The 26,921-nt window shown below is 51.3% G+C and overlaps 1 protein-coding gene and 1 long non-coding RNA gene across 3 annotated transcripts; one reads left to right on the top strand and one right to left on the bottom strand.

The window, feature by feature from the left end:
• On the top strand, positions 1–25,884 carry LOC100737597 (translation initiation factor IF-2-like). The gene is made up of 6 exons (XM_003484168.4): positions 1–46; positions 1,806–1,953; positions 2,017–2,431; positions 24,682–24,923; positions 25,232–25,360; positions 25,552–25,884. The coding sequence occupies exons 1-6, from the start codon at positions 1–3 to the stop codon at positions 25,688–25,690; spliced, it is 1,119 nt and encodes a 372-aa protein (XP_003484216.2). The 3' UTR covers positions 25,691–25,884.
• On the bottom strand, positions 17,057–19,740 carry LOC110257719. Of its 2 annotated transcripts, none has more exons than XR_002340632.1 (2): positions 18,553–19,740; positions 17,057–18,470 (listed from the first exon to the last, which is right to left on the bottom strand). It is a non-coding gene; the product is annotated as an uncharacterized LOC110257719 (long non-coding RNA). The 2 variants fall into 2 exon arrangements; XR_002340631.1 differs by having other exon boundaries at positions 18,723–19,740.

The following is a 26,921-nucleotide window of genomic DNA, read 5'->3' as shown; positions in this document are numbered from 1 at the left end:
ATGCATCCAGCCCTGGGCATGCCTGAGACTTTCTCGATTCCCCATGGTGAGCAGGAGCTTTGCAAAGTTGGTATTCCCGAAGGTACCTGTCCCCAGTTTCTCCTCCAAGGTTTTTGGTGGGTCTCTCGTCTGCCCCAGCTGTACTCTTTTGCCCCAAGAGGCAGGGGCTTGCTCAGTGTTTGCAAGGAACACCCTCTCGGCCGCTCTTCTGCCCAAGGAGTTGGCTCAGGTGAAACAAAGGCCAGTGTCTGGTGTCGGTCCTTCAGAGAAGCCCCAGATAGGTGCAAGCCAACCACAGATGCGATCGCTTGGGAACAAGGTCTGCACTCCTCTCCTCCCTCCTGAGCCAGGGATCACCCTGGGGACCCAGGCTGCCACCCGCAAGGCGGCTCCTCTTCTGGGAAGGGGTGTGGGGGCGAGGCTAACGTTCCAACACCAGGAAGTCCTCCTGTGTTGAAACCGCCTCTCTCTTGCTTGGGTGCTGGAAACAGCACACTCGTTTGAGGGTTCTGGCCGCATTGATTCTGACCACGTTTGCTAAGTCCGTGACTGCCTCAGTGGAGGGACAGGCCCCCGGAAGTCCACCCTCTGCTCTTTCGGCGACGTCCCTCTTGGGCTTTCCCTTTCAAGAGGGGAGGAGATCTTGTGCTGAAAAGTCGCCCTGGGAGTGGGGAGGGGTCCCCGGCCCCGCCCCCTGGCCCTGAGGAGTACCGGCAGTGAGAAGCGAAGGGAGTCTTCCTTGGACAGGGCCGCGAGGAAGTAGTGTCCTCGGGGTTCGAGCTGAGCCTCCTTCATGGCAGAAGGTAGAGGAAGCTTCGAGAAGGGCCTGATGACGAATTCTGAGTCCCAGAGGGCGCAGCCCAGGTGGGGGTCCCGGGGGAGGTGTTGGACCAGGCAGCGGGCTTGAGGCAAAGCGTGTCCTGGCTCGGGTGCTTTGAGGTGAGGCCTGGACTCCGGTCTCACTAAGGGTTTGGAAAACCAGGCAGGAATGTCAGGTGTGGGAAGTGCCATTTTCGCACCTGCTGGATCTATAATGTAGTTTCTTTCCTCTTCCCTTCCATTTGTGGGATTGTTTGCATTAGTAAAGCGCATCCTACCGGTCACTCTTCGATTCCTCTGTGACGCTTTATCCCTTCAAGATCCTGCTGGACTGGGTGTGAGTGTGTTGAACCTTTTCGCCTCATTATTCCCTTGTCTGTACACTGTGGTTACCAAATTTGGGGTTCAGTGGTATGCTGGCTTGAGGCCATGTTGAGCCAGATAGATGTCCGTTCTCCTTGGTAAACTCTTTTGTGTGTGTGTGTGTGTGTGTGTGTCTGTGCCCTTGGCATGTGGAAGTGCCCGGGCCAGGATTCGAACCCACCCCACAGCAGTGACCCAAGCCGGTGCAGTGACAACGCCGGGTCCTTCACCTGCCGAGCCACAGGAGAACACCATCAACTCTTTAACAGTTGAGCAGGGGACTCGTGGGGTGGAACTCGGGTGAATTCAAACTGCTTTCTCTTAAAATCACCCGGACTGAAAGCATGTGCTTCCTTTTTAGGTGCGGGCGGCCCCTGGAATCTTGTCCGGTTTCTTCCACGAGTATTTGCTGGTTCATCCCCTGCCTCTTCTTGGGGGACGATTTTCCAATCAGCTTTTACTTCTCCTGCTCCGACGCCCGCCCGCCCGCCCGCCCGCGGCAGGGAGCCCGCCGTCTCCCGTCGTCTCCCGGGGCGGGAGCTGGCTTCTTGGCTCCCCCTTCCTCCTCTTTCCCCTCTCGTGCCTGCGCATCTTCTCAGCCGTCCGTCCGTCCGTCTTCCCAGGGCAAAGCCGCGGCCACGTGCACTGCCCCCGGGCGCTGGGGTCCTCGTCCTTCTCCGCGACCCCGATCCGGGTGCACCTGCCCCCGTCCTCCGGCTACCCAGCCGAGGGCCCGGGGGCTGCCGCGCTGGACGCGGCGGTGGCGCCCACGCTCACCCCGGCATTTCCAGCCTGGCGAGGCCGGCCGTGAGGGGCCCCGAGGCGCCTCCTCAGCCGGAGGCGGGCCCGGCCCGGGCGACGGCCGCGGCTGCTCGGTGGCAAGGCCGGGGGCGCCCCGCCTTCGCCTGCCCGGGCTGTGCGTCGGGGGCACCGTCCGTCCGGGAGGCCGAGGTGTCCGCGTCCGGCTCCGCCCCGCCTGCCTGCGGGCCTCCCGTCCATCTGCGCATCGGCCCCTCCTCCCCGAGCGCGCCTTGCGCGCCAGGCCGCGGGGACGGCCGGTCCGCGCGAGGACCTCCCTTCCCGCTCGCGCTCTGCGTCTGTCCGGGACCAGCCGGAGCCCTCCGCGCCCCGTGGGTTTGCCCCGCCGGCGGGGGCCGGGCCGGGCCCTGGTCGCGGAGAGCCCGCGCGACGATTCCGCGTCCCCGCCGGCCTGCGGTGGAGACGCCGCCGCGCGCCCCCCGTTCGCCAGGTGAGCAGCGTCGTCGCGGGAGCCGCGGCCGCCCGGGCCGCTGCTTGGGCGGGACCCCGCGGGCCCGTCGCTTCCGCGGAGAACGGCGCCGGCCGCGGGCGGCTCTCGTCGCCAGGTGGCGCTAGCGGCACGGGTCGCGCCCGAGGGCCGGGGCCGCCCCGCCGCCCAGGTCGCAGCCTCCCCCGCTGTCCCCGCGGAGGCCGTTCCCAGGGCGTTCGCCGCCCTTGCTCCACCCGTGCGCGTGACGAGGGTCCCAGCCGTGCGTGCGTGGCCGAGGGGCTCTTCCAGGGCCGGGCCCAGCGGTAGGCACCCCGCGTGCCGCCGCCGCCGCCGCCGCCGTCGCCGCCTCCGGGCAGGCGGGGGCTCTGTCCCCGACGCGCGCCTTGGCCTGGGCCCGCGTGCGCCGGGCAGAGCCGCACAAGGGATGCAGCAGGACGCCCGAGGCTGAGTGGCGGAAGGCGGGGCCGCTCCCGCATTGTCCCCTGGGCCGGGTGCTCGGGGTGCTCGGGACGCCCGAGCCGCCGGCGGCAAGAAGGCGGCCCTGGGCTTGTCCCGGGGCGCCGAGGCCCCAAGCTCCACGGAGGGGCCGCGCGGAGGTGCTCCGGCGCCCGGGGCCCAGGCCTCCTGGGGTGGCAGGCAGAGGGGGCCGCGTGAGGGCGTGAGCCCGGCGCGGGGGGCGGGGGGGGATGGCGTCGCAGCCGCTCGGGTCTTCCCAGCCGCGTCCCCAGGCATCGCGGAGCAGAGCAAACAGGTCCCCACTCTCTGCCCAGGCCTGACTCCTCAGCCTCCCACTCTGTCTGCGTGCACAGCAAATTGGTTGTCTGATACACATACGCAACACAGATAGTAGGGTTGGGCATGAGGAAAGGATGAATCTAGATATTGAAATGCAAATCCATTTGACTCCAACAAAATGGGACTGCGTAGGATGATATTAATTTTTTAAATTGACTTTAAAGAGATCATTTGTTTACATAAAACCAAACGGAAAATCTGAAATGGGTGACATTCTTAGTCCAAAGAGACAGAAATCAGGTTCGGATTATTTCTTTGAACCTTTAAGAAACAAAATATTCTCATGTTAATGAAAAGGTTAAAGAACATGGGAAAATATATCAAGTATAGCAATTTATTCTTTAAAATTAGTATGGCTGTCTTCAGCCTGAAAACAAACTGTGCACATGTGCAGGCACATGCTACACACAAAAAGAAACAAAGCCGAAAATCACCTGTTAAAAGACTTTCAAACATGACTTACTACTCACTCTGCCTTTTTTCTTAAACTTGCTGCTTATACTTGCAATTACAACACATAGAGCATTTTTAGCTCTCTTTTCCGTGTCTCCATGTGGCCAGAGCTTTTGTCTGTCCTATTTAGGTGACATTAGTAGGTGTTCAGTAAAGGTACGTTGAAGGAAGGGCTGGGAACGTAATTCATCGCATTGTAATTCACTACGTGGAGGGCTTCCTCAGTAAACATGGGAGCGCGTGTATATATTTATCCTAACTGGTTTTTCATTGTTAATGTAATTGATGCTCCTAGTCAATTATCAACAACAGTGCAATGGAAAAATGGACAAGAAGGTGAACAGAACTTCACAGAAAGATAAATACAAGTGGCTTTTAAACATAAGAAGAGAAAACAATTTCATTCGTAATTTGAGACATACAAATTAAACTTGCATCAAAATTCTGGTTTTCATCTGTCAGATACCAAAATCCAAAATGATATAAAAATAAGTTCCTGCAAAAGGACTCCAGACTTGCAGTGTTTTATGGAAAAGAATTACTTTTTAATGTTCATGGGATGTACACATACCATGATATGATGTATTACAAAGAAGGAAAACAACTCCTTGTTAAGAAGGTACTAAGACCCGGATCCAGTCATCTCCTTCCAGGAGAGAAGAAACCTATGAGATGGCCAAAATCCTAACAGCCTTAGAAGATTCAACAGGGAGTTCGTGAAGACACGAGTTTCATCTCTGGCCTCGCTCAGTGGGTTAAGGATCCTGGGCTGCTGTGAGCTGTGGTGTAGGTCACAGATGCAGCTTGCATCTGGAGTTGGCTGTGGCTGTGGCGTAGGCCAGCAACTGTGCTCGGATTCGACCCCTATCCTGGGAACTTCCATATGCCACAAGTGCAGCCCTAAAAAGCCAAAAAAAAAAAAAAAAAAAAAAAAAAAAAGATTCAACATAAATCAACTGAGCTTTCAGAGTTCCCGTAGTGGCTCAGTGGAAAGAAATCTGACCAGCATCCATGAAGACGCAGGTTTGATCCCTGGCCTCATTCCGTGGGTTAAGGATCCGGCGTTGCCATGAACTGTGGTGTAGGTCGCCGATGCAGCTCGGATCTGGTGCTGCTGTGGTTGTGGTGTAGGGTAGGGGCTACAGCTCCGATTGGACCCCTAGCCTGGGAACCTCTATGTGCCACGGGTGGGACCCTAAAAAAATTAAATTGACTAAGCTTTCAAGAGTAGAAGTTATTAAAATGACAACAGAAACACAAAAACCAAACACAAAAGTGGGAAAATAAGAACGATAAAAGCAGTGGTATGATAAACCCATGTAGAATATGGCAATAAAACCAAGATCTGGTTCTTGAAAATAGCGACAGTGGAGACAAAGAAGAAAAATCCACAGACAACATTACAAATGAGAAGACAGTCTAACAACAGGTGTAAACATACTGAGGACATTTTCTATTTTTAAAAAAGGTTTTTTTAATTTTTATTTATTTATTTATTTTGTCTTTTTAGGGCCACACCCGTGGCATATGGAGGTTGCCAGGCTAGGGGTCTAATCAGAGCTACAGCTGCCGGCCTACACCACAGCCACAGCCACTCGGGATCCTTCATCCACTGAGCAAGGCCAGGGATCAAACTGGCATCCTCATGGTTACTAGTCGGGTTCGTAACCACTGAGCCACCAGAGGAACTCCCAGAGGACAGTCTTTCACTTCACCAAAATACTCCGTGTGGCTTATGATTATCAGTTTTAAACCCTAGATTGCTTTGGCAATTTTCTAGGAAAGTTTCTCTTTCTAGGAAAGAGATAGGAAGGGAGTTCCCGTCGTGGCGCAGCAGAAGCAAATCTGACTAGGGATCATGAGGTTGCGGGTTCGATTCCTGGCCTCGCCCAGTGGGTTAAGGATCCGGCATAGCCGTGAGCTGTGGTGTAGGTCGCAGACAAGACTCGGATCTGTTGTTGATAGCCACTTGCATGAGCTGTCTCCCAACAGGAGGCCCTGATAAGGGATGTGGGGCTGCCCTGAAGACTAACCAGGAGAATTTGGGAGGGACTAGTAGGGAGGAGATGACCAACCTCTCAGGATGCTCGGGGCTGGAATCTATCTTGGCCGAGAGCCATAGGTGCCACCAAGAAGGACCCCGAGTCACACCAAGTATGGGCTGAGCAAGACAATTGGCCAGAGACAACCCAGAAACTAACCCCATTCCCATAAAACCTGAGACTGCAAGCCACCTGGCGCCCCTTCCCAATAAAGCCTTTCATTTCTGCGTGTTATAGGCGTCAAGTCCCCTTCAAGGAGATTAAACCCAAAAGCTTCTGGCCAGGTCTCATCGTAATGCCTGGGCTGCTCACTCGCCTCTATATAACCTGCTCCCCATGCAAATAAAGTATCTCACCCAGAACCAAGCAGAGGATCAAAACGCACCCCCCCATAGAAAGATCAGAACAACACATGGTGCAGGGGGGTTGGGACAGGAAATTAGTGGGCCTGGGGCAAGAGAATAGAGGTCCCCAAACGGGTCCGCGATATAGGAATATAAGGAGGGACCCAGTTGCAGCCAGGGCCAGTCCCTACCCCAGGGCGGCCCCCTCTCTCTGAGGGTGTAAATAAAACTTGCAGTAGACTGCTACCTGACTTTTGGTTGCAGACTTTTGATTGCAATCAAGATTGCAATCCCCAAGGCCACGGGCAGGAGCATTTCTCGCTCGGGGTCCAGAATAGCTCATTGAAAGAGCCCAGGTCAGAGCTGTCACACTGCAATGTCGGTTCGAGGGGACACTCCCTTCGACCCAGAACTGCTCCCGTCCTGACCGAGGGAGAGAGAGTGCAGAGCAAAGGAACCCCGCCTGAGTGGCAGACAAGAGCCCCTTCTCTGGCCTTGGAAGGGGCCCCCCTTCCTGCAGTACCTCTACCACGACTGTCAATTAGCATTTGGGTCAAGATTCTAGCTTAACGATAAAGCAGAAAAGACATGTATTAGGTATTAATATCAGAAAGGAAGGGGGAAAAGTTATGATCCTATGTTGTAAATATTATTCTCTTTCTGGAAAACTCAAGACAATCAAGTGAAAGATAAATGCAAAAATCAATAATTCTCCTCCAGTCAATGGGGAATTGCTACTTAAAAGTGGCATTGGAAAATCTCCCTCCCACAATAGCACCAATAATAAAATATTGCCTTAACAAGAAATAAAAGGAGCTTGTGTATGGAGATAGCAGGACATTAAAGGGTGAAATAATTTAAACGGAGCGCCTCGGGCAGGCGAGGCAATGGACAGATCTCGTGACTGCTGGAGCAGGAGGGTAAAATGGATGTGCTCGCAAAGGAAAACTGACAGGTTTAGTTACATAAAAATGAAAAGACAAAGCACGTAGGTAGGGAAACGCGTTTTTCCGTTTACTTAACAAACCCTAACACCCCTTGCAGAACAATACAGATGCCTTCCTGGATGTGAGCATCCCGTGTCGTCCACCCCTCGGGCTGGTCACCGGAGGGCCAACTCTTCTTTCGGAGCCTGGAACCTTCATTCCCACCCCCTCCTCCCAACTACCTGCGAGAGGAGAGATGCAGGAAATTGACTTAATTGATGGGGCTCCCGGAAGAAAGCTCCACGAAGCCGGGTGCCAGGGGAGTGTGTGCCCCGAGTCAGGAATAGAAGCGCCTGTGCTCAGGACTCTTGCGCACCCTGCCCCGTGTAGCCCTTCAGCTGGCTTTTCATTTAAATCCTTTATAACACACAAGTAAGTGTAGGTGTGTTCCTCGAGTTGTGGGAGCCATTCTAGCAAAATACCCAGCCTGAGGAGGGGTTCCTGGGAACCTCCGATTTATAACCACATTGTCAGAAGCATATGGTGCCACCGTGACTTCCAAGTGGCATCTAACACGGGGCACAGGCTTGAGGGACTGAGCCTTGAACTTGTGAGGTCTGAGCTACTTCAGGCAGTTAGTGTCAGAACGGAAATGAATGGTGTCTGGAGAATCGGAGAACTGATCCTTGGTGGTGGAGAACACCGCATCCTTCTAATATTAATAGATTACATGGATAATTTAAAAATCCAATCCATTAAGACATAAAAACAAAATGAAGGACATGAAAAGACAATCATGGCAGAATAAACAAAATGAACCATAAAAATACGGAGAAAAACCAGCCTCATTAATAAAGAAATGTGAATTGAAACTGTCAAGTTACAATTTTCACTGATCAAAACAGCAATGTGGGAGTTCCTGTTGTGGCGCAGCGGAAACAAATCCAACTAGGGACCGTGAGGTGGCAGGTTTGATCCCTGGCTTCGCTCAGCGGGTTAAGGATCCGGCGTTGCCGTGAGATGTGGTGTAGGTCGCAGACGCGGCTCGGATCCCTCGTTGCTGTGGCTGTGGTGTAGACCAGCAGCAACAACTCTGATTTCACCCCTAGCCTGGGAACCTCCATATGCTGCGGGTGTGGCCCTAAAAAGACAAAAGACAAAAAAAAAAAAAACAAAAAACCGCAGCAATGTGGTAAAGCAGATATTCTATACTATGGGGAGAAGTTGCCAGAAGAATGAGGAAACATAAAAATACTGAATGCCCCATAATAAAATATCTGGGATAAATTAATAGAAGTCAAATGCTGTGTGTGTGTGTTAAGTGGCATAAATTTTGATAGAGCATGTCAAGCTACTGTTTGTGTAGGTATACAAAAAGCGGCATCTACCCATTTTATTAAAGTAATCATATGGAACATATTTCAACTTATAATCAATATAAAAATACCAATGAGATATTTCACATTCTTTATTCATATTAATTCTTTGAGTTCCATTGTATATATACATATTTTTGTTTTTGGTCTTTTTGCCTTTTCTAGGGCTGCTCCTGCGGCATATGGAGGTTCCCAGACTAGCGGTCAAATTGGAGCTGCAGCTGCCAGCCTACGCCACAGCCACAGCAAGGACAGATCTGAACTGCATCTGTGACCTACACCGCAGCTCATGGCAATGCCAGACCCCCAACCTACTGAGCGAGGCCAGAGATGGAACCCACATCCCCATGGATACTAGTCGGAATCATTTCCACTGCACCACAAAGGGAACTCCCAAATTTTACTTTTTTAATGCCTTAGCAGAGTTTAAGTTGCATTGGAGTTAATTTGAAGATTTGGTTGAATTCCCCTCTGAATTTAGTTGTCCTAGAGTGGTTTTTTTTTCTTTTTAGGGCCACACCTGTGGCATTTGGAAGTTCCCAGGCTAGGGGTCGAATTGGAGCTGCAGCCATCAGCCCACACCACAGCCACAGCAACTAGGGATCTGAGCCACTCCTGTGACCTACACCACAGGTCACAGCAAGGTCTAACATGTATAGATTGTTTTGGCTATTCAGAGTCTGTTTTTTTTTTCTTTAAAAAATTTGTTTGTTTGTTTTTTTTTAGGGCCACAACCACGGCACATGGAGGTCTCCAGGCTAGGGGTCAAATTGGAGCTGCAGCTGCCAGCCTACACCACAGCTCACGCCAAAGCCAAATCCCCAACCCACTGAGCGAGGCCAGGGATCAAACCTGTGTCCCCATGGATACTAGTCAGATTCGTTTCTGCTGAGCCATGACGGGAACTCCTAAAATTTTTAAAAATAAAGTATAGTTGATTTACAATTTTGTGCCAATTTCTGCTGTACAGCAAAGTGTCGCAGTCGTATATATATACATCTCATATTATCCTCCATCTTGCTCCGCCACAGTAGATTGGATATAGTTCCCTGTGCTATGCAGTAGGACCTCATTGCTTATCCAGTACATAAATATAATGGTTTACATCTACGAACCCCAAACTCCCCGTCTATCCCACCCCCTCCCCTCCCGCTTGGCAACCACAAGTCTGTTCCCTATGTCTGTGAGTCTGTTTCTGTTTTGCAGATGGCTTCATTTGTGCCATATTTTAGATTCCACATATACATGATATCATATGGTATCTATGTTTGTCTTTCAGACTTACTTCACTTAGTATGAGAATCTCTAATTGCATCCATGTTGCTAAAAAATGGCATTATTTTGTTCTTCTTTACAGCTGAGTAACATTCCACTGTGTGCGCGTGCTATGTCTCAATCCGTTCCTCTGTCAATGGACATTTAGGGTGTTTCCATGTCTTGGCTATTGTGAATAGTGCTGCTATGAACATAGGGGCGCGTGTATCTTTTTGAATTGTAGTTTTGTCTGGATATATGCCCAGGAGTGAGATTGCTGGATCATAATGGTTGTTCTATATTTAGTTTTCTGAGGTACCTGCATACCGTTTTCCATAGAGGAAATGCTTATAGCTTTTCACTGTTGAGTATTTTAGCTGTGGCTTCGTCATATATGGCTTTTATTATGTGGAAAACATTCCCACCAAGAGTATAAAAGGGTTCCCTTTTCTCCACACCCTCTTCAGCATTTGTTATTTGTATACTTGATGATGGCCATTCTGACCAGGGTGAGGTGTTACCTCATTGTAGTTTTCATTTGCATTTCTCTAATGGTGATGTTGAGCATTTTTTTATGTGCCTGCTGGCCATCTGTATGTCTTCTTTGGAGAAATGTCTATTCAGGTCTTCTGCCCATTTTTCGTTTGGGTTGTTTTTGTGGTTGTTGAGTTGTATGAGTTGTTTGTGTATTTTGGAGATGAAGCCCCTTGTTGGCTGCATCATTTGCAACTAGTTTCTCCCATTCCGTAGGTTGTCTTTTTTTTTTTAATGGTTTCCTTTGCTATGCAAAATATTGTACATTTGATTAGGTCCCATTTGTTTATTTTTGTTTTTATTTCTACTGCCTTGGGAGACTGACCTAAGAAAACACTTGTATGGTTGATGTCAGAGAATGTTTTGCCTCTATTCTCTTCAAGGAATTTTAAGGTATCTTGTCTTATGTTTAAGTCTTTAAGCTATTTTGGGTTTATTTGTGTACATGGTGTGAGGGTGTGTTCTAGTTTCATTGATTTGCATGGAGCTGTCCAGCTTTCCCAGCATCACTTGCTGAAGAGACTGTCTTTTTCCCATTTTATATTCTTGCCTCCTTTGTCAAAGATTAATTGACCCTAGGTGTCTGGGTTTATTTCTGGGCTCTCTATTCTGTTCCATTTATCTGTATGTCTATTTTTGTACAATTACCACACTGTCTAGATTACTGTAGCTTTGTAATATTGTCTGAAGCCTGTGAAAGTTATACCTGTTGCTTTGTTTTTTCCTCTCATGATTGCTTTGGCAATTCTGGGTCGTTTGTGGTTCCATATAAATTTTTGGATTGTTTGCTCTAGTTCTGAGAAAAACGTCATGCATAATTTGATAGGGATCACATTAAATCTGTAGATTGCCTTTGGTAGTGTGTCTATTTTTACCAATATTATTTATTCCAATCCAGGAGCATGGGCTATCTTTCCATTTGTTTGAATAATCTTTAATTTCCTTGATTAATGTTTTATGGTTCTCAGCATACAACTCTTTTCCGTCCCTGGTCAGGTTTATTTCTAAAATTTATGTGAGTGCAATATTCAGAGCCTTTTGTGTTTCAATACAAATTTTAAAGGTTTTTGTTCTAGTTCTGTGAAAAATGCCATTGGTAATTTGATAGAAATTGTATTGAATCAGCAGATTGCCTTAGGTATTATGGTCACTTTACTAGTATTCTTCCAATCCATGAATATGGTATATCTTTCTGTTTGTGTCATTTTCAATTATTTTCATCACTGTCTTGTAGTTTTCTGAGTACAGGTCTTTTAACCACCTTCGGTATGTTTATTCCTAGGTATTTTATTCTTTTTCATGCAATGGTAAATGGGATTGTTTCCTTAATTTCTCTTTCTGATATTTCATTGTTTGTGTATAGAAATGCAACAGATGTCTGTATATTAATTTTGTGCCAGCAATTTTCTTTGGGATTTTCTATGTATAGCATCATGTCATCTGCAAACAGTGACAGTTTTACTTCTTCCTTTCCAATTTGGATTCCTTTTATTTCTTTTCTTCTCTGATTGGTGTGGCTAGGACTTCCACAACTCTGTTGGGTCAAAGTGGCAAGAGTGGGCATCCTTGTCCTGTTTTTGATCTTAGAGGGAATGCTATAGCTTTTCACTGTTGAGTATGTTAGCTGTGGCTTTGTCATATACAGCTTTTATTATGTTGAGCTATGTTCCCTCTATGCCCACTTTCTGGAGAGTTTTTATCATAAATGTGTGTTGAATTTTATGAAAAGTTTTTCTTCATCTATTGAGATGATCACATGGTTTTTATTCTTAAATTTGTTAATATGATATATCACACTAATTGATTTGTGGATATTGAAAAATCCTTACATCCCTGGAATAAATCCTACTTGATTATGGTGTATGATCCTTTTAATGTATTATTGTATTTGATCGGCCAGTCTTTTTTTTTTTTTTTTTTTTCTCTTTTTTAGGGCCACACCTGTGGCATATGGAAGTTCCCAGGCTAGGGGTCGAATCAGAGCTACAGCTGCCAGCCTACACCACAGCCACAGGAACATCAAAACAGGATCTGAGCTGCATCTGTGATCTACGCCACAGCTCATGGCAACACCAGATCCTTAACCCTCTGACCGGAACCCACACCCTCAGGGATACTGTTGGGTTCATTACTGCTAAGCCACAATGGGAACATCCTCCTGCCACCTCTTTAAAGCAGTTCCTCAGCACTATCTGAGACTGTCCCAAAGATACAGTCCTCTTTGAGCAAAACTCAACCCATAGCTCTTACCTTGTCCTTTTTTTTTTTTTTCAGTTTCCCTCACCTCACCTCCAAAAGTTATTAAACTAAAACAATGAAACAGGAGTTCCCTGGTAGCTCAGCACGTTAAGGATCTGGCATTGTCACTGTAGCAGTTTGGGTCACTGCTGTGGCACAGGTTCAGTCTCTGGCCAGGGAACTTTCGCATGCTGAAAGTGTGACCAAAAAGAAAACTAATAAATAAATAAAACAGTGAAACAGCCAGTTATTTTATCAGCAAAATGGGTTTATTCAAGAGCAGCAAAGAATTGCAATTTGGGACATGCAACTGTGGTGAACCACATCTAAGTCTGGTAAAACAAAAGAGGAGCGGTTATTTTGTAGGGGAGGGGATGTTGGGAGGGGCTGTTATAAACAAAAAGTCCATTGGAGAAAACTTGGAGTTTGAAATATAGTGGCTTTTCATTGGCTGAATTGTGACTCTCTCATTGGCTGAGCTGTTGCCAGGCCAGGAGAAATCTTCCCTGCTGGCAGTAGTAATGTAGTGTCACTTCCTGCCTGAGATGGAAAGTACATCTCTTCCTATTGGGATCTGCGTCTACCTGGAGTGATACGTGTGTAACAGCGCCCCCTTCTGGCCTCACGCCTCCATGTTAGCGAGGTTTCCCTTTGTTAATTTTCACAAAGGAGTAACTTCCTTCACTTCCTCTCACAAAGTCCTTCCCTGTCTCACTTTCACTCCCAAGCTTTGCTAAAGCATTTCCTCTTTTGCTTCCTGAAAGACCCGGCCTCTCTCATCCCCCCTCACAAAGGCTTTCCCTCCCTCAGTTCCCCTTAGAAAGAATGAACATTGCTCACCTCTGCAGACAAAATACTGTTAAAAACCAAAACTCCACCAAGTAAATTTGAAGATCTAATTGGCTTCCTTGGGTGGTTCGTGAATCAGGCACCATTCTGAAGAGTCTTACCAAAAAAAAAAAAAACAAAAACAAAAAAGGAGGATAGGGCAAAGGAATCACTAGCAAAAGAAAATGAAGGGTTATTTTGAGCCCAGCCGTCTTTAGGGAGGAAGGGAATAGCGTGGACTTTTTTTCTTTTTTTTTTTTTTCTTTTCTGGGGCGGCTTCCCGAGGTTCCCAGGCTAGGAGTCTCATCGGAGCTCTGCAGCCGCCGGCCCACACCACAGCCACAGCAACTCGGGATCCGAGCTGCATCTGCGCCCTACACCACAGCTCACGGTAACACTGGATCCTTAACCCAGAGTGAGGCCAGGGATCGAACCCACAACCTCATGGTTCCTAGTCGGATTCGTTTCCGCTGTGCCACGACGGGAACTCCAAAAACCAAATATTTAAATGGAATAAATAGCAAAGTGACTGCATGTGACACATAATTTAATAAACCAAAGGATCAAACCATGGGGTTTTCCCGCCATACGGTACAAAGGATGAATGGATGGAAGGGATGTGAGAAAAGCTGAAAGAGCGAAGCGCGCCCCACAGCCCAGTCCGGCTCATTGCTCAGTTCTCAGGGCCAGTGTGGCTTCCCGGGAGGTTCCCTTGGCAGGTGCAGGCACAGCAGCGCCACAGCACCCCAACCTCCCCGCCCGGGAAAACGTAACCCCTGATGGCAGAGCCTCTAGACGTCTTGTTCTTTGCTGTGAGCCCGGGGCTACCACCACGTCTGACACACACCCGGCGCTGCAGACGTGTTTATTTCCTGAAATACCGCTCTCTTTGCGAAAGTGCCGTGTTCATATGCCTATGCCAGTGAGTAAGCTTCTGTGAAGCCTGAGTTTGCCGGGCCACCCCGCAGACGTGGGATGGACCCCCTCCCAACCCCACATTTGATGCAGCTATAGGGGCCACTCGCACCTCACACGTGATGCTTTCTGGGGCAGCAGGACCAGCTCCCAGGGGGACCAAGCCTGGTTTGGGGGGGGGGGCAGCTGACTGGCTCAGGGTTTTACGGCGATTTGGGGCTGAGGCTAGAGTGAGGCTTCCCATCCCTGGGCAGGGGCTTGTGTGGTTTAACTTTCCGCCAGACTTCCTTATCAACCTGCCCAGATGTGGCCAGAAGGAGAAGGCGGAGCAGTGGGGCTTGACAACTGTCAGCAGCCACACATCAAAAAATGGAGTCATGGAGTTCCTGTCGTGGCTGAGTGGTTAACGAATCCAACTAGGAACTGTGAGGTTGTGGGTTCGATCCCTGGCCTCGCCCAGTGGGTTAAGGACCCGGCATTGCCCTGAGCTGTGGTGTAGGTTGCAGACACGGCTTGGATCCCGAATTGCTGTGGCTGTGGCGTAGGCCAGCAGCTGCAGCTCCGATGAGACCCCTCGCCTGGGAACCTCCATGTGCCGTGGGAGTGGCCTTAGAAAAAAGGCAAAAAGACAAGACAAACAAATAAACAAAGAAATGTTCATAGGATTTAAGGTCACCAATGACCAGAGGTCCAAACTAAAGCAAAAGAGGTGCCCCTATTTTGGCCAGCAAATTGTCAAACAATCCTCCCCAAAAGGGGAGGGTACAAGAAGACTCTCAGTTGCCCCCACTATTGGTTGCCTTGACCTTGGGGCAGTCTTGGTAGGAAGCAGTGTGGCCAAGGTCAAGAACCATTCCTTAAGAATTTATCGTACGGAATTTTTCATGAATATCTGCATGCACAGCTCCCGCGATAGTCGAGCCAGTGTTGTCTATACCACTAAGTTGGAAACAACCAAAACATCTTCCCCTGGGAGAATCGTGAACTTGGTTGGAGCAGCGCTGCGTATTGGAGTACTAGGGCACTATTAAAGATAATGCCGAGAAATATTTAATGATTTGGACATATCCACGCTATCGGAAAGAAGCGGCAATCCTTTCCTGTGAGATAGGAGGGAATTATGCAAGTAAAACTAAAAAGAGGTGCTTTGAAGTGGTAGGAAGAAGGATTTGGAAGACTGTCCTGTGTCCAAAGCCTGGATTTTTATCAGTAAAAAAGGAAGCCAACACATTTGCAAGTTACTGTGATGGGATGTGGTTTAGCTGCAGTACATGCTGTTTTCAGGGTGTCTATAGATTAGGCCTCTAAATGTCAACGCTGTTTGTCAGAGGCAAGTTCCCTGTCGTTAAGCCAGTTTACAGGCAACCACGAGGAGTTTGGGGCCATGACTGAAGCATTTGGAAACTTAAGACTCAGTTGCGCAGCAGGATTGCATTCCAACTCGTAACCGCCTCCACAGTTCAGAGATGAAAGTGCAGTGCCTGCTAGCTATCTGATTTGCTCACTGAGCAATGATGTTTACTCTTAAAGGGGTATTGAAAGTAACCAACCTTCATATGTCGGGATCGATAACTCCCTACTTCTTCACTGTTCTCGAATTCTGTCTCCAAAAGGACAAAGTCCCTGGAGCCGTGAGAACGCGAAGGACCATCTCTGGAAGCAACCAGCTGCGTCGGGAGCCCCGTTCAGTTATTTTCTCCATCAAGGAGTTCCTGTTTGATGGTTTTTTCCTAAGGCCCTCGTTTCGAAAACAGTGATTAACTGTTAGGCGGCATCCGGGTGTGAGACGGGCCTGAGTTTGAACCCGGCTCTGCCCTTAGCCTCGGGCAGGGCAGCCTCTCCCTGTCCTCATCTCTAAATGCAGGTGCCTTCCACGCGGAACCGTGAGGATGCGCCGAAGCAGCATCTGGAAGGCATTCCAGACGTGTTTGCTCCTGCTCATGAAATGCTTTTCCTTCGCAAACAGCAGCCCTTTCGCAATGTACCCGAATGTCACGGCTTCAAATTTACTGTCTCTGGCCCACACTGTTGTGAAATCGTTGGCTTCGGTAGCATTGAGCAAGGTACTGTGTGGCTCTGATGTCAGGGAATATGCCAGATGTTTTCCCATCTGTTTTATGGGAAGCGTTTCAAGCCACATGGTCTTTTTGTGATTCTATCTATAATGTGTTTATCAGGGAAGTGATGAGCCCTGAGAACTCTGACCCACAAGCAATCCCGTTTCATTGGGTACCGTGTGGGGCCCTCTTAAGGAGAGGCTTCCTATCAACAGACATATGTGAACTATAAAGATGAAGCTCTGGTTAAGACGCGTGCAGAATCTATTCTAACCAAGTTCGAGAGATGTATATAAAGCACACAGCTCCATCCACGGCTCCCTTTCTATGCAGACTCTACCGCGGAGTTCTTCCGAGGCCTTGCTGAAACCGCTTCACGTTTCTCTGCACCTGTTTCCTCAGGTGCAAGATGGGGACGGTAACCCCTCCGACCAGGAACAGCGAAGCAAATAACTCCTTGTGTACGTATGAGATGTGGTCCTGATCAAAGAGACCGGGCAAGAAAATGGAGAAGGGGCATTTCGTGTCGGATAAAGACAGAGCTGCTCTAAACAATAACGAACATTGACTTCATCCTTAGAGCTCATGAAAGGCAGCAGAAGCAGAGTGGCCTGTAGTCACTTACCCGTGATGCCTGCACTATGCAGTCGCGGGGGTCACCTTCAGCAGAGTCTACATTAATAAGAATGTGTGTTTCCAAAACATTCCTCCAACCTAGCCCAGGCGATTGAGGCAAAATTCATTTGGGGGGATAAAGTCTGCCACACGCTCCCACCCTCGCCCCTGCCCCAAATCCAACTGTTCCACTTTATTTTTTTTTTCCAACTGTTCCGTTTAAAAGAAAAACATCTGGCCTAGGGTGAGTTGAATCTTTGTAAACAATGATTAAATATTTCTAAATGTACACTCTGTCTTCTATGAAAAAAGTCACGATAGATTCATAAGATGGGTGATACTTTTGAGCTATGGATTCCCCTCCTTGCATGATTGAAAATAAACACCCTCTGCCACTCGAAAGCTAAAAATCAAGTCTGTAGCTTTGTCCTGAGGCGGATGGTGAAACGTTCACCTTTTACGCATGAAAGTCCTCCACCCCTCAGACAGACTGGTGGGGACGCTCGACGGGTCATCGAACCATCTCCCGGTGACACAACTGCACACTCGAACTTGGTAGAAATTGTTCTGCCCTTTTCTTCTTCAAAATCACCAGTGACTCCTAGGGATTTGAGTCCGAAAGTTCATTTTAACGTCTGGCCTCAAGGCCACCTGATGCCTGCAACGTGGCGTTGGAACGGTGCCCACAGCATGCAGGAGGCCCATGCCATCTCCGACCAAGTCCTGACTGTTGGTTGTCACCCTTTTCTGGGCGGTGTGGCACCCAGAACCGAACCCGGTACTCCAGACGCAGTCTAGCTCAGAGGAGGAGGCTGGCTCCGGGGCTGGAGGCACTGAGAACAGATTTCTTAGAACATAGAGCAACAAAGTGAGCTGAACGCCTACAGCTCTCAAGTGTCTGGGAAGTGACTATCCCAGCCAACTGCTTATGTTTGAGATGTGTAACCTTGTACAAGTTACCTGGGTTCTTCACGTCCTCATCTTTAAAATGAAGTCGAGGAGTTCCCTCGTGGCTCAGCAGAAACCGCCCGACTAGTCTCCATGAGGATGCGGGTTCGATCCCTGGCCTCGCTCAGTGGGTTAAGGATCCAGCATTGCCGTGAGCTGTGGATCCTGAGTTCCTGTGCCAGTGGTGTCGGCCGGCAGCTGTAGCTCTGATTCGACCCTTAGCCTGGGAACCTCCATGTTCCGCTGGTGTGGCCCTAGAAAGCAAAAAATAAACGAAAATAAAGCGAGGTTGAAGAGCATGGCTCGGGAGGCTGTTGCGAAGATGAGTCATGATGCCTGGCCCACGTCGGTGTGCGCCGAATGGTTAGCATTGTTATTTTTACCTCAGTTTCAGGAATTGCCAATCTTTAAAGAAAACAGTGCTCAAAACAACGCCCTGTTCTTTGTTGATGCTGAAGTGCTTTGGATGAAACCATCAGTTAGTACTTTTCTAGGTCTGTAGTTGTTGACGACAGAGAAAACTCAACTGAACGCATGCTGGCCTGTAGACATCCTGGGAGGTTTTTCTTTTTGAATCAAAATGTGATATCCGCCCTTTGGACTGTAATTTGTCTTATAAAGCAGGATGTTAAAAACAAGTGGCTGTTGGGGCTTGCAAGCCTCTTAGAAGCAGACACGTGCAGGAATCTTCACGTTCGTGTCAGAAAGCATCGCCTATTCCAAATGACAGACATAATTTAAGGTCAAAAGGAAGCAGCTTTTTTTTCAGTAAAGATGAAGGGAACATGAAACTCACCATTCCATTCCGCGTCACTGTGTCCTTCAAAATGTTGTACCACCACCACCTGAACCTAGTTCCAAAGTATTTTCATCACCCCCAAAACAAACCAAACAAACCAGCAAACAAACCCATTAGGCTGACACAACCCAGCCCCCTCCCCTCAAGCCCCGGCAGGCACCACTTACCTAGTTTGGATGTCTCGTACAGCGGAGTCACACAACATGTGATGTTTTCTGTCTGGCTTCAGTCACTTAGAATAATTTGTGGATTTCCCGTGTGCATGTCCAGTTTCCCAGTCTAGTGGAGGTAACGAAAACAAAAGCACATTAATGTGCAGGTCGAGCTTGGGCAAGTAAACTGGGATAACGCTGGATCTGACCATGGGGTGGGATTGCTGGCAGGGTAAGCTGGGTTCTTCATGGGGAAAAGAGAGCGCAGGAAAATCTGAGAGGCCAGGGAAGCAAAAGGTAAGCGGAATCACTCTCCTTGTGCTCCACATTCCGTTCACCTGCTGTTTTTAGGTGCCCGATCTTAGATGCACCCATGAACTTCAGCCAAGGACTGTGACGCTATTCTAATAGCTCAGTGAAGCCAAGTGACTTTCGTCAGTGGAATGTAAATGCTAATGATGTGGATTATTTCTGGGTCAGCACAGTGCTCCTGAGGTCTTTTACATGTTGTCACACGTATTGGTACTCCATTCTTTTTTATGGCTGCCTAATAGTCCATTGTTTGGATTAGATCACATTTGGTGTATCTGTTCTTCCATCGATTGGCACTTAGGTTGTTTCTACTCTTTGATTGCTGTGAATAGTGCTGTTATGACCCTTCACGTACACACGTTTGTTTGAGTACCTGTTGTCAATTCTTTGGGGTCTATACCAGGCAATGGAATTGCTGGATCACATAGCAATTCTCTTTTTCAATGACCAGGGAGCCACCACACTGTTTTCCACAGTGGCTGTAATATTTTATACTTCCAACAGAAATGTAAGAGGTTTCTAATTTCTCCACATGCAGATAACACTTGTTTTCCATGGTGGTTTGTGTTGATTTGTTTGTTTTTGATTGTAAACATCCTGGTCGGTGTGAAGTTGCATCTTATTGTGGTTGTGATTAGGATTTCCCAGTGACTTTTTTTTTTCTTTCCTTTTAGGGCCGCACCTGCAGCATATGGAGGTTCCCAGGCTAGGGGTCTAATCGCAGCTGTGTCCGCCAGCCTGCACCACAGCCACAGCAATGCTGGATCCAAGCCATGTCTGCGACCTACACCACGGCTCACCGCAATGTCAGATCCTTAACCTACCGAGCAAGGCCAGGGATCGCACCTGCGTCCTCATGGATGCCAGTCAGGACACAACGGGAACTCCTTTTTTTGTTGTTATTATTATTATTATTATTTTTATTTTACAGCCACACATGTGGCATACGGAGGGTCCCAGGCTAGGGGCTGAATCGGAGCTGAAGCTGCTGGGCTACACCACAGCCACAGTCACAGCAACACTGGATCTGAGCCTCATCTGCGACTATGCTGCAGCTTGTGGCAACACTGGATCCTTGACCCACCGATCGAGGCCAGGGATCGAACCTGCATTCTCATGGATACTACTCGGGTTGCTTCTGCTGCACCACAACAGGAACTCCTCCCAGTCACTGTTGATGCTGCTGGTAACTTCCATATCTTTCTTGCAGAGATGTATATTCAAGTCCTTTGCTCATTTTAAAATTGGATTGTCTCTTAGTTGTTGAATTGTAAGCGTTCTTGATATATTCTGAAAACTAGAGTCTTATTGGATCTATAATTCTCAAACACTTATCTCTCATTCTTAGGATTGTCTTTTACTTTCTTGGCAATTTCCTTTGAGGCATAAAAGTCTTTAATTTTTTTTTTTTTTTTTTTTTTTTTTTGCCATTTCTTGGGCCACTCTCACTGCATATGGAGGTTCCCAGGCTAGGGGTCTAATCAGAGCTGTAGCCACCAGCCTACGCCAGAGCCACAGCAACGCAGGATCCGAGCCGCGTCTGCAACCTACACCATAGCTCACGGCAACGCCGGATCATTAACCCACTGAGCAAGGGCAGGGATCGAACCCGCAACCTCGTGGTTCCTCGTCGGATTCGTTAACCACCACGCCACGACGGGAACTCCAAAAGTGTTTAATTTTGATGAAGTTCAGTTTATCTGTTTCGTTCTCACTCGTGCTTTTGATGTATCTAAGACTCCAGCGGCATTTCCAAGGTCACGGAAGCCTCCCCTATGCTTTCTCCTGTAGGTTTTACCTTGCCAGCTTCCATATGTAGGTCACTAATCCATTTTGAGTTAATTTTTGTATGTGATGTGACGTAGGGTTCCACTCTCATTATTTTACAGGTAGAAATCCTGTTATCCCTGCACCGTTCGTTAAAGGACTATTCTTTCCCTTGAATGGTCTTGGCATCCTTGTCGAAAATCAATTGGCCGTAGAATTTGGGGTTTATTTTTGGATTCTCAATTCTACTTCTTTGGTTTACATGCCTTTACTTATGCCAGTACCACACTGTCTTTTATCACCAGAGCTTGTAGAAAGATTTGAAGTTGAGAACGACTCCTCCAAATTTGTTTTTCTTTTTCAAGATTGGTGATCAGGCTCCCTACAATTTTATATGAATTTTAGGATCAGCTTTTGCACATCCACCAAAAAAAAAGGCAATTGACATTTTAACAGGGATTGCACCGAAGCTACAGACCACTCTAGGCAGCGCAAGACAGCGTATGAAGTCGGCCGCTTCGTGAACACAGGATGCCTTTCCATGTGTTTAGGTCACTTAAAGTTCTGTCAGGGATGTTTTTACTGTACAAGTCTCTCACCTCCATTGTATCTCTCCCCAGGTAGTTTCTTCGTGGAGATGCCATTATAAAGGAAACCGCTCGCCTTTCTCTTCTGATTTTGCGTGTTGATCTATTTTGATGTTTTTAACAGCGTTACTAGCCCTCTTGGAGAGTCTTTGGAATTTTCTGTGTAAAGGGTCCATATCATTTGTGAATAGTGATAGTTTTACTTCTGTCTTTCCTATTCGGATGTATTTTACTTCTTTTTCTTGTGTATTTGCTCTGGCTAGGGCTTCCGGTACAATGCTGAATGGAAGCACTCACACACCGACACACACAACGGTAACTCTATGAGGTCATGGAGCTGTTAACTAACTCTCTTGTGGCAATCATGTTGGGGGGGGTGGGTGTGTGTGACATCATCACTTTGTACACTTTCAACTTCTACAATGTTATCAGTCAATTAAGTTTCCATGGTTCCGTAGTTTGGGGGACGAGGAGCGGCGAAATATGGGCATCGAAAGGCCCTGCTCCTGCTCTTAGGACACCACCTGTCGGTCTGTCGCCATTGACTAGAATGCTACTTGCGGGGTCTCAGTAAATGACCTTTATCAGGGTGACAAAGTTCCCTTCTATTCCTAGTTTTCAGAATTTTTCTCATGAAATATGTTCGCGCTGTTAACCACGGTTACAGCCTAGGTCGCGTCAACATTCCCTCTGCAGCGTGTGCATCTCTTCAATGTTTGTATGGTTTTACGTGGAGAAAGACTACCTTGGAAATCAGAGAAAAAGAATCAAGGTCACACAACGGAAAACACGGGCAGGTCTGCCTCTGGAGCCCAGGCCCTGACCGAGGTCAAAGAGGCCCCGCAGCGTGTGCTTCTGATCTCTGGCTCCAGAGATGAAGGCCTGCACTTGCCTGAGAGGCTAGAGCTGCCTGCGCAGGAGAAAGTGACAATGGACAGGACTGGCAGAGAGAGTCCGAGCCCCAGGGGTTCCTGGGTGACTTTGATCAGGGAGACCGTGAGATGCTTCCTCAAGCCACGAGCCGTTCTAGGCACCGGTCACACCTCGGTCACAGATAAGCAAGGTTCGCCCGGCCCCTCTGACGCCCGCAGGCAGCCCTCCCTGTAGACTCGCAGGCAGAGACGTCTCGGAAACGCAGAGCCACACACGCTAACAGCTCGGGCTCCCTGCCTGGGTCCCTCGGGCCCGGCCTGGTCCCCCCGTCTCCGACTCAGGGACTCACCTGGCTGGGCGCCGGCCCGGGGGCCTGGCCCATGCCGCGTCCTCGCTGCTCTGGCGACCCCGCAGCGGGTGGCCCCCCCTGCTGCTGCGTCGTCGTCGGGGCCTCGTCATCCCTGCTCCCGCTCAGGGAAGCCCCCTCCTCCCCCGCCCCGGGGGGGGTCCTCCAGGGCCCCGGGGGGGGGGGTCCTCCAGGGCCCCGGTGACCTCAGGAGAGCACGCGGGGCGGCGGCAGGGCCGGAGGCGAGATCATAATAATAACACCGGGGAGAAATAAGCCTTCGGGGAAGGATGCTGCGAGAGAGCGCCCCGCCAGGGCAGAGGCGCGGGCCCTCGGGGACGGGGGACAGGGACGGAGCGCAGCGGGGGCGGGGGGCCCAGGTCCCCGCTGTCCCCGCCGCTGCCTTCGGTCTCCCCACAGCTGCTGGTTGAGACGCCAGCGGGGAGGGGAGCGCGCGGCTCAGGGTAAGGCCGGGGGCAGCCTCGCCTTCCGCTGGGTGGGAAGAACTCGCGGGCTGGACCTGAGGGAGGGGGCGCCGCAGCGCGACCACCTGGAGCCAGGCCTGTGGGCAGGGGGCTGCCGGCCGGTCCTCAGCTCGCCAAGGCCCATCTGGCACGTCTGCGCCGGTGCCCGGCCCCAGTCCCGCCGAGCCCCAGGGCTTACCCTGCAGGGGACCGGCCAGCGACCTGCCAGAAGGCTGGTTACCCTGGCCCCTTGCCCCACGCGGGGCGGGGGCAGCCTCAGCGCGGCTTCGGCACGTGTACCTGCCCGCCCTCCCGCGTGCCTTTGCCAGCCTGGCAAAGCACCACCCAGGGACCCACTAAGGACTTCCTCGCCACCGCAAGGTGCACACCCAGGCTCCCCAGAACTGGAGCTGGGCGTTTCCCCGGCCACTGGGGCTCCTCCTGCGACCGACCCCACGAGCCAGAGGAGGCTGATGGCGCTGGTTGGGGGCCCGGGTCCGGAGGGTCAGGGGGAGGCGGAGGTTCGGCTCCGGAGCGGGGCTGGGAAAGTCTGGCCCCGAGACCCCCCAGAACCGGGGGGAGCACCTCCTGGGACCGCTGTGGGGGACGGGAACACGGAGGGGAAGGTGGGGACGGCTGGGGCGGGCGGGTCACCAGCCCAGCAGGTAGCAGGCGGCCTGCAAGCAGCCGAGAGGAGCCCAGACAAGGCCCGTGCGGCCTCTCGGGCCTGAGCTGTGAGGGGCGCCCGGCCCAGGGGCAGGAGCCGTCAGCAGCACCGGCCAGGCCGGCAGGGGCCGCGCTGGCGCCCAGGCAGGGGGCACAGGGAGCGGGCACAAGCGGCCGGAGGACGTCGGGAGGAAGGAGGAGGACCATCGGTCCCCGCAGGCGGCCGGCCCGAGTAGCTGGAGCAGCTGGCTCGGAAGGTGCCGTCGAGGCCTTGGGGAGGGAGGCTGTCGTCGCCGTCTTGGCGGCGCGTCCGTGGGCACGTGGGCGCCCTCGCAGCCCGTCTTCAAGGGACGACGTGCTTCCGGGGCGGCCCGAGGAGGGGGGCTGCCCGGGGCCCCGGGGCTCACTGGCCCGTCTCTCAGAAGCTCGTCGTGCTTGGGGACGGGCAGGGCCTTTTCCTGGCGCAGCTCCCCTCCCGTCACCGTGTGCCCACGGCCCGCTGCCACACGCGCGAGGGACACAGGCGCAGGGACAAGGAGTTCGTGTCCCTGGGGCACTGCACGTCCTGAGCAGGGGGGCCACCGTCCCCCGCAGGCTGTCGGCCCCGTCGGGAGCCCGCTCTGCGGCTCCCCTCCTCGGGCTGGACTCTGGGGCCCGCCCCACCCGGGGGCCTGCACGCCCAGCCCTCTGGTCCAGGACAGGAGGGCCTGTGTGCGCAGGCGCACGGGGGTGGGGGTGGGGGCGAGGGGGGGAGGCCTCCGGGCGGGGGCGGCCACCGGAGCAGCGGGGCTTCGAGCGGGAGCAGAGTCTGGCGCCACGGGGTCTCCTGGGCGTGGCAGGGCGGGCTTGGTGGCCACCAATCAGAGGCCAGGAGGCGCCGCGAGGGGGCCTGCGCAGGCGCACTGGGTCGCCTGGGGCTGAAGGGGCGGGGCTTTGAGAGGACCTGGGCTTCTGTTCAGTTGGTCGCTGGCGGGGAGGAGGACAGGACGGCCACCATGCAGGCCCCGGACGATGGCGAGGGCGGCGCAGGGACGCCCAATGGTCCTGGAGGCTGCTCAGGCCTTGGCGGCTGGGAGGGTGAAGGAGAGGAGGGCGCTGTGGCCGGTGCAGCTCCCCAGGTCCAAGGGGCCTCGCTTGCCCCTGCGCCGGGTGCAGAGGCCTCTTCCCCTGGTGCGACCCCTGGAAGCCCGCCGCTGGAGTTGTATCCTTTGCAGGGGGCTCGCGAGGTGGGAGGGGGTCGGAGGAGGAGCGGGAGAGGTTTCAGGGGCTGGTGAGGGGCTGGGGTGGCCCCGGTGGGGGACAGAACGGGAGCCGGCGGACCAAGTGCGGCTGGAACAAGCAGCCTGTGGGCGGCGGCCAGGATGGCCCGAGGGAGCGTGGCATAGAGTTCCCTGAAGGCCTGGCCTGGGGGCTCTGAGGGAACCTGCGGGGCAACCCGGGGACGGCGGGCCTCAACCCGACGGGGGGGGGGGGGCGTAACCGCAGACGGGCCTTAACTGAAGCCTCCAGCGCCCTAACGGTGCCCTTCCTGTCCTACACGGATGCGGAGGTGGCTCGCAGGTACCTGTGCGCAGGTGCTGACCTCTACCACGGGGCTGTGCAGAGGGAGCTCACAGTGATTGGCAGTGACCTGGTTATGTGAGTTGCACACACGGGCTGGGAGGCAGTGGCAGCAGGCCGCACGGGGCGCCTCTGCCAAGGGCGCCTTTGGAGACGTGGCGGCGCCAGGGTGGGTCTAAGGAGGGGCTGGGGTGCGGGGGCCGTTTGGGGGGCCAGGGAGGCCAGGAGGTATCAGCTCGGAGGTGAGTGTCTTTTTCCTTCACTTTCAGCCGATTAACGTCTGAAGACTCCGGCCTCCTGCAAATCTCCACTGCCTCCTTGCTCAGCAGGCTTTCCGTCGTGGTGCAGACCATGCAGCACTTCGTGCCTCCGGTGTTTGTTAAGCCTCGGCCTGGAAAGGGGGGTTGAGGCCACAAGAGTACCCTGTCCTAGGCAGCGCGTCCTTCCCTAGGACCGTGATTTTCGCACCAGTGGCCACTTTATTGGAGGGCCCGACTGTCTGCCTGCACCAGCCCTTGGCCACTCTCTACCCCCGTGGCTTGGCTTGCTGCCTAGGTACTGCTTACCGCGGATAATAAAACGGAGTTTCTTTGCGGCATCCAGATCTTCTCGCCTTTGTCCTCGGGTGGGAGGGGAGGCTCTGGGGTTCAGATGTTCCAGTAGTAAAAGGCAGTTGAAGGCAGTTTAGGAAAGGGAAGCAAATGAAAATGATCTGGGTCCTGTTGTTCCGCATTGGCCACTGTCACCACTTTGAGATACTTTTCCTGAGTAGGCATATTCTGCACAAGAACGTGATGCAAAGCACAGGCAAAATCTACCTAGAGATTCCAAAGGCAGAAAGAAACCTTTCCCCGTTGTAGAGCCAAGCAGCTCTAACTTGTAACATGCCTGTCCTCAAATAAGAGGACTCGCCGCCACCAGGTCTCACGTCCAGCTCATCTGAAGTTTACCTGGGAACTGCAGTGACTCAATATATCAGTTAACTGGTGTTTGGGGAGTTCTCACTGGTGTTTGGGGAGTCTCCGTGAGGATGCAGGTTTGATCCCCGGCCTCACTCAGTGGGTTAAGGATCTGGCGCTGCCATTTGCTGTGGTGTAGGTCACAGATGTGGCTCAGATCCCATGTTGCTGTGGCTGTGGTGTAGGCCAGTGGCTACAGCTCCAGTTAGACCCCTAGCCTGGGAACCTCCATATACTGTGGGTGCGCCCCCCCAAAAAAAATAACAAAATAAACTGACTGGTGTTTTGGACTTAGGTTTGTGCCCCTGCCCACCACTGCCCATTCCAAATCTGTATTTGAAGCCTTAAGCCCCAGTATGGCTGTACCTGGCTGGAGACAGGGCCTTCAAGGAAACGACTAAGGTTAAATGAAGTCCTCAGAATGGGGCCCTGACCTGGAGGTCATCGCATGAAGTGAAGCGGATCAGAGGAAAGACAGTATCATATGATATCACTTATATGTGGGATCTAAAATATGGCCCAAATGAATTTGCTTACAAAACAGACCCACATGCACAGAAAACATATGGTTACCAAAGGGGAAAGGAGGTGGGGGCTAAACTAGGAGTTTGGGATCAGTAGCTACAAACTACTGAACATAACGCTGCTAAGCCAACAAGACCCTACGGTAAAGCACAGGG

Source organism: Sus scrofa, chromosome X, assembly GCF_000003025.6.
Source record: "Sus scrofa isolate TJ Tabasco breed Duroc chromosome X, Sscrofa11.1, whole genome shotgun sequence".
Lineage (NCBI taxonomy): Eukaryota > Metazoa > Chordata > Mammalia > Artiodactyla > Suidae > Sus > Sus scrofa.
Note: the sequence above shows the minus strand (reverse complement) of the source record. Positions and strands in the feature narration are given on the sequence as shown.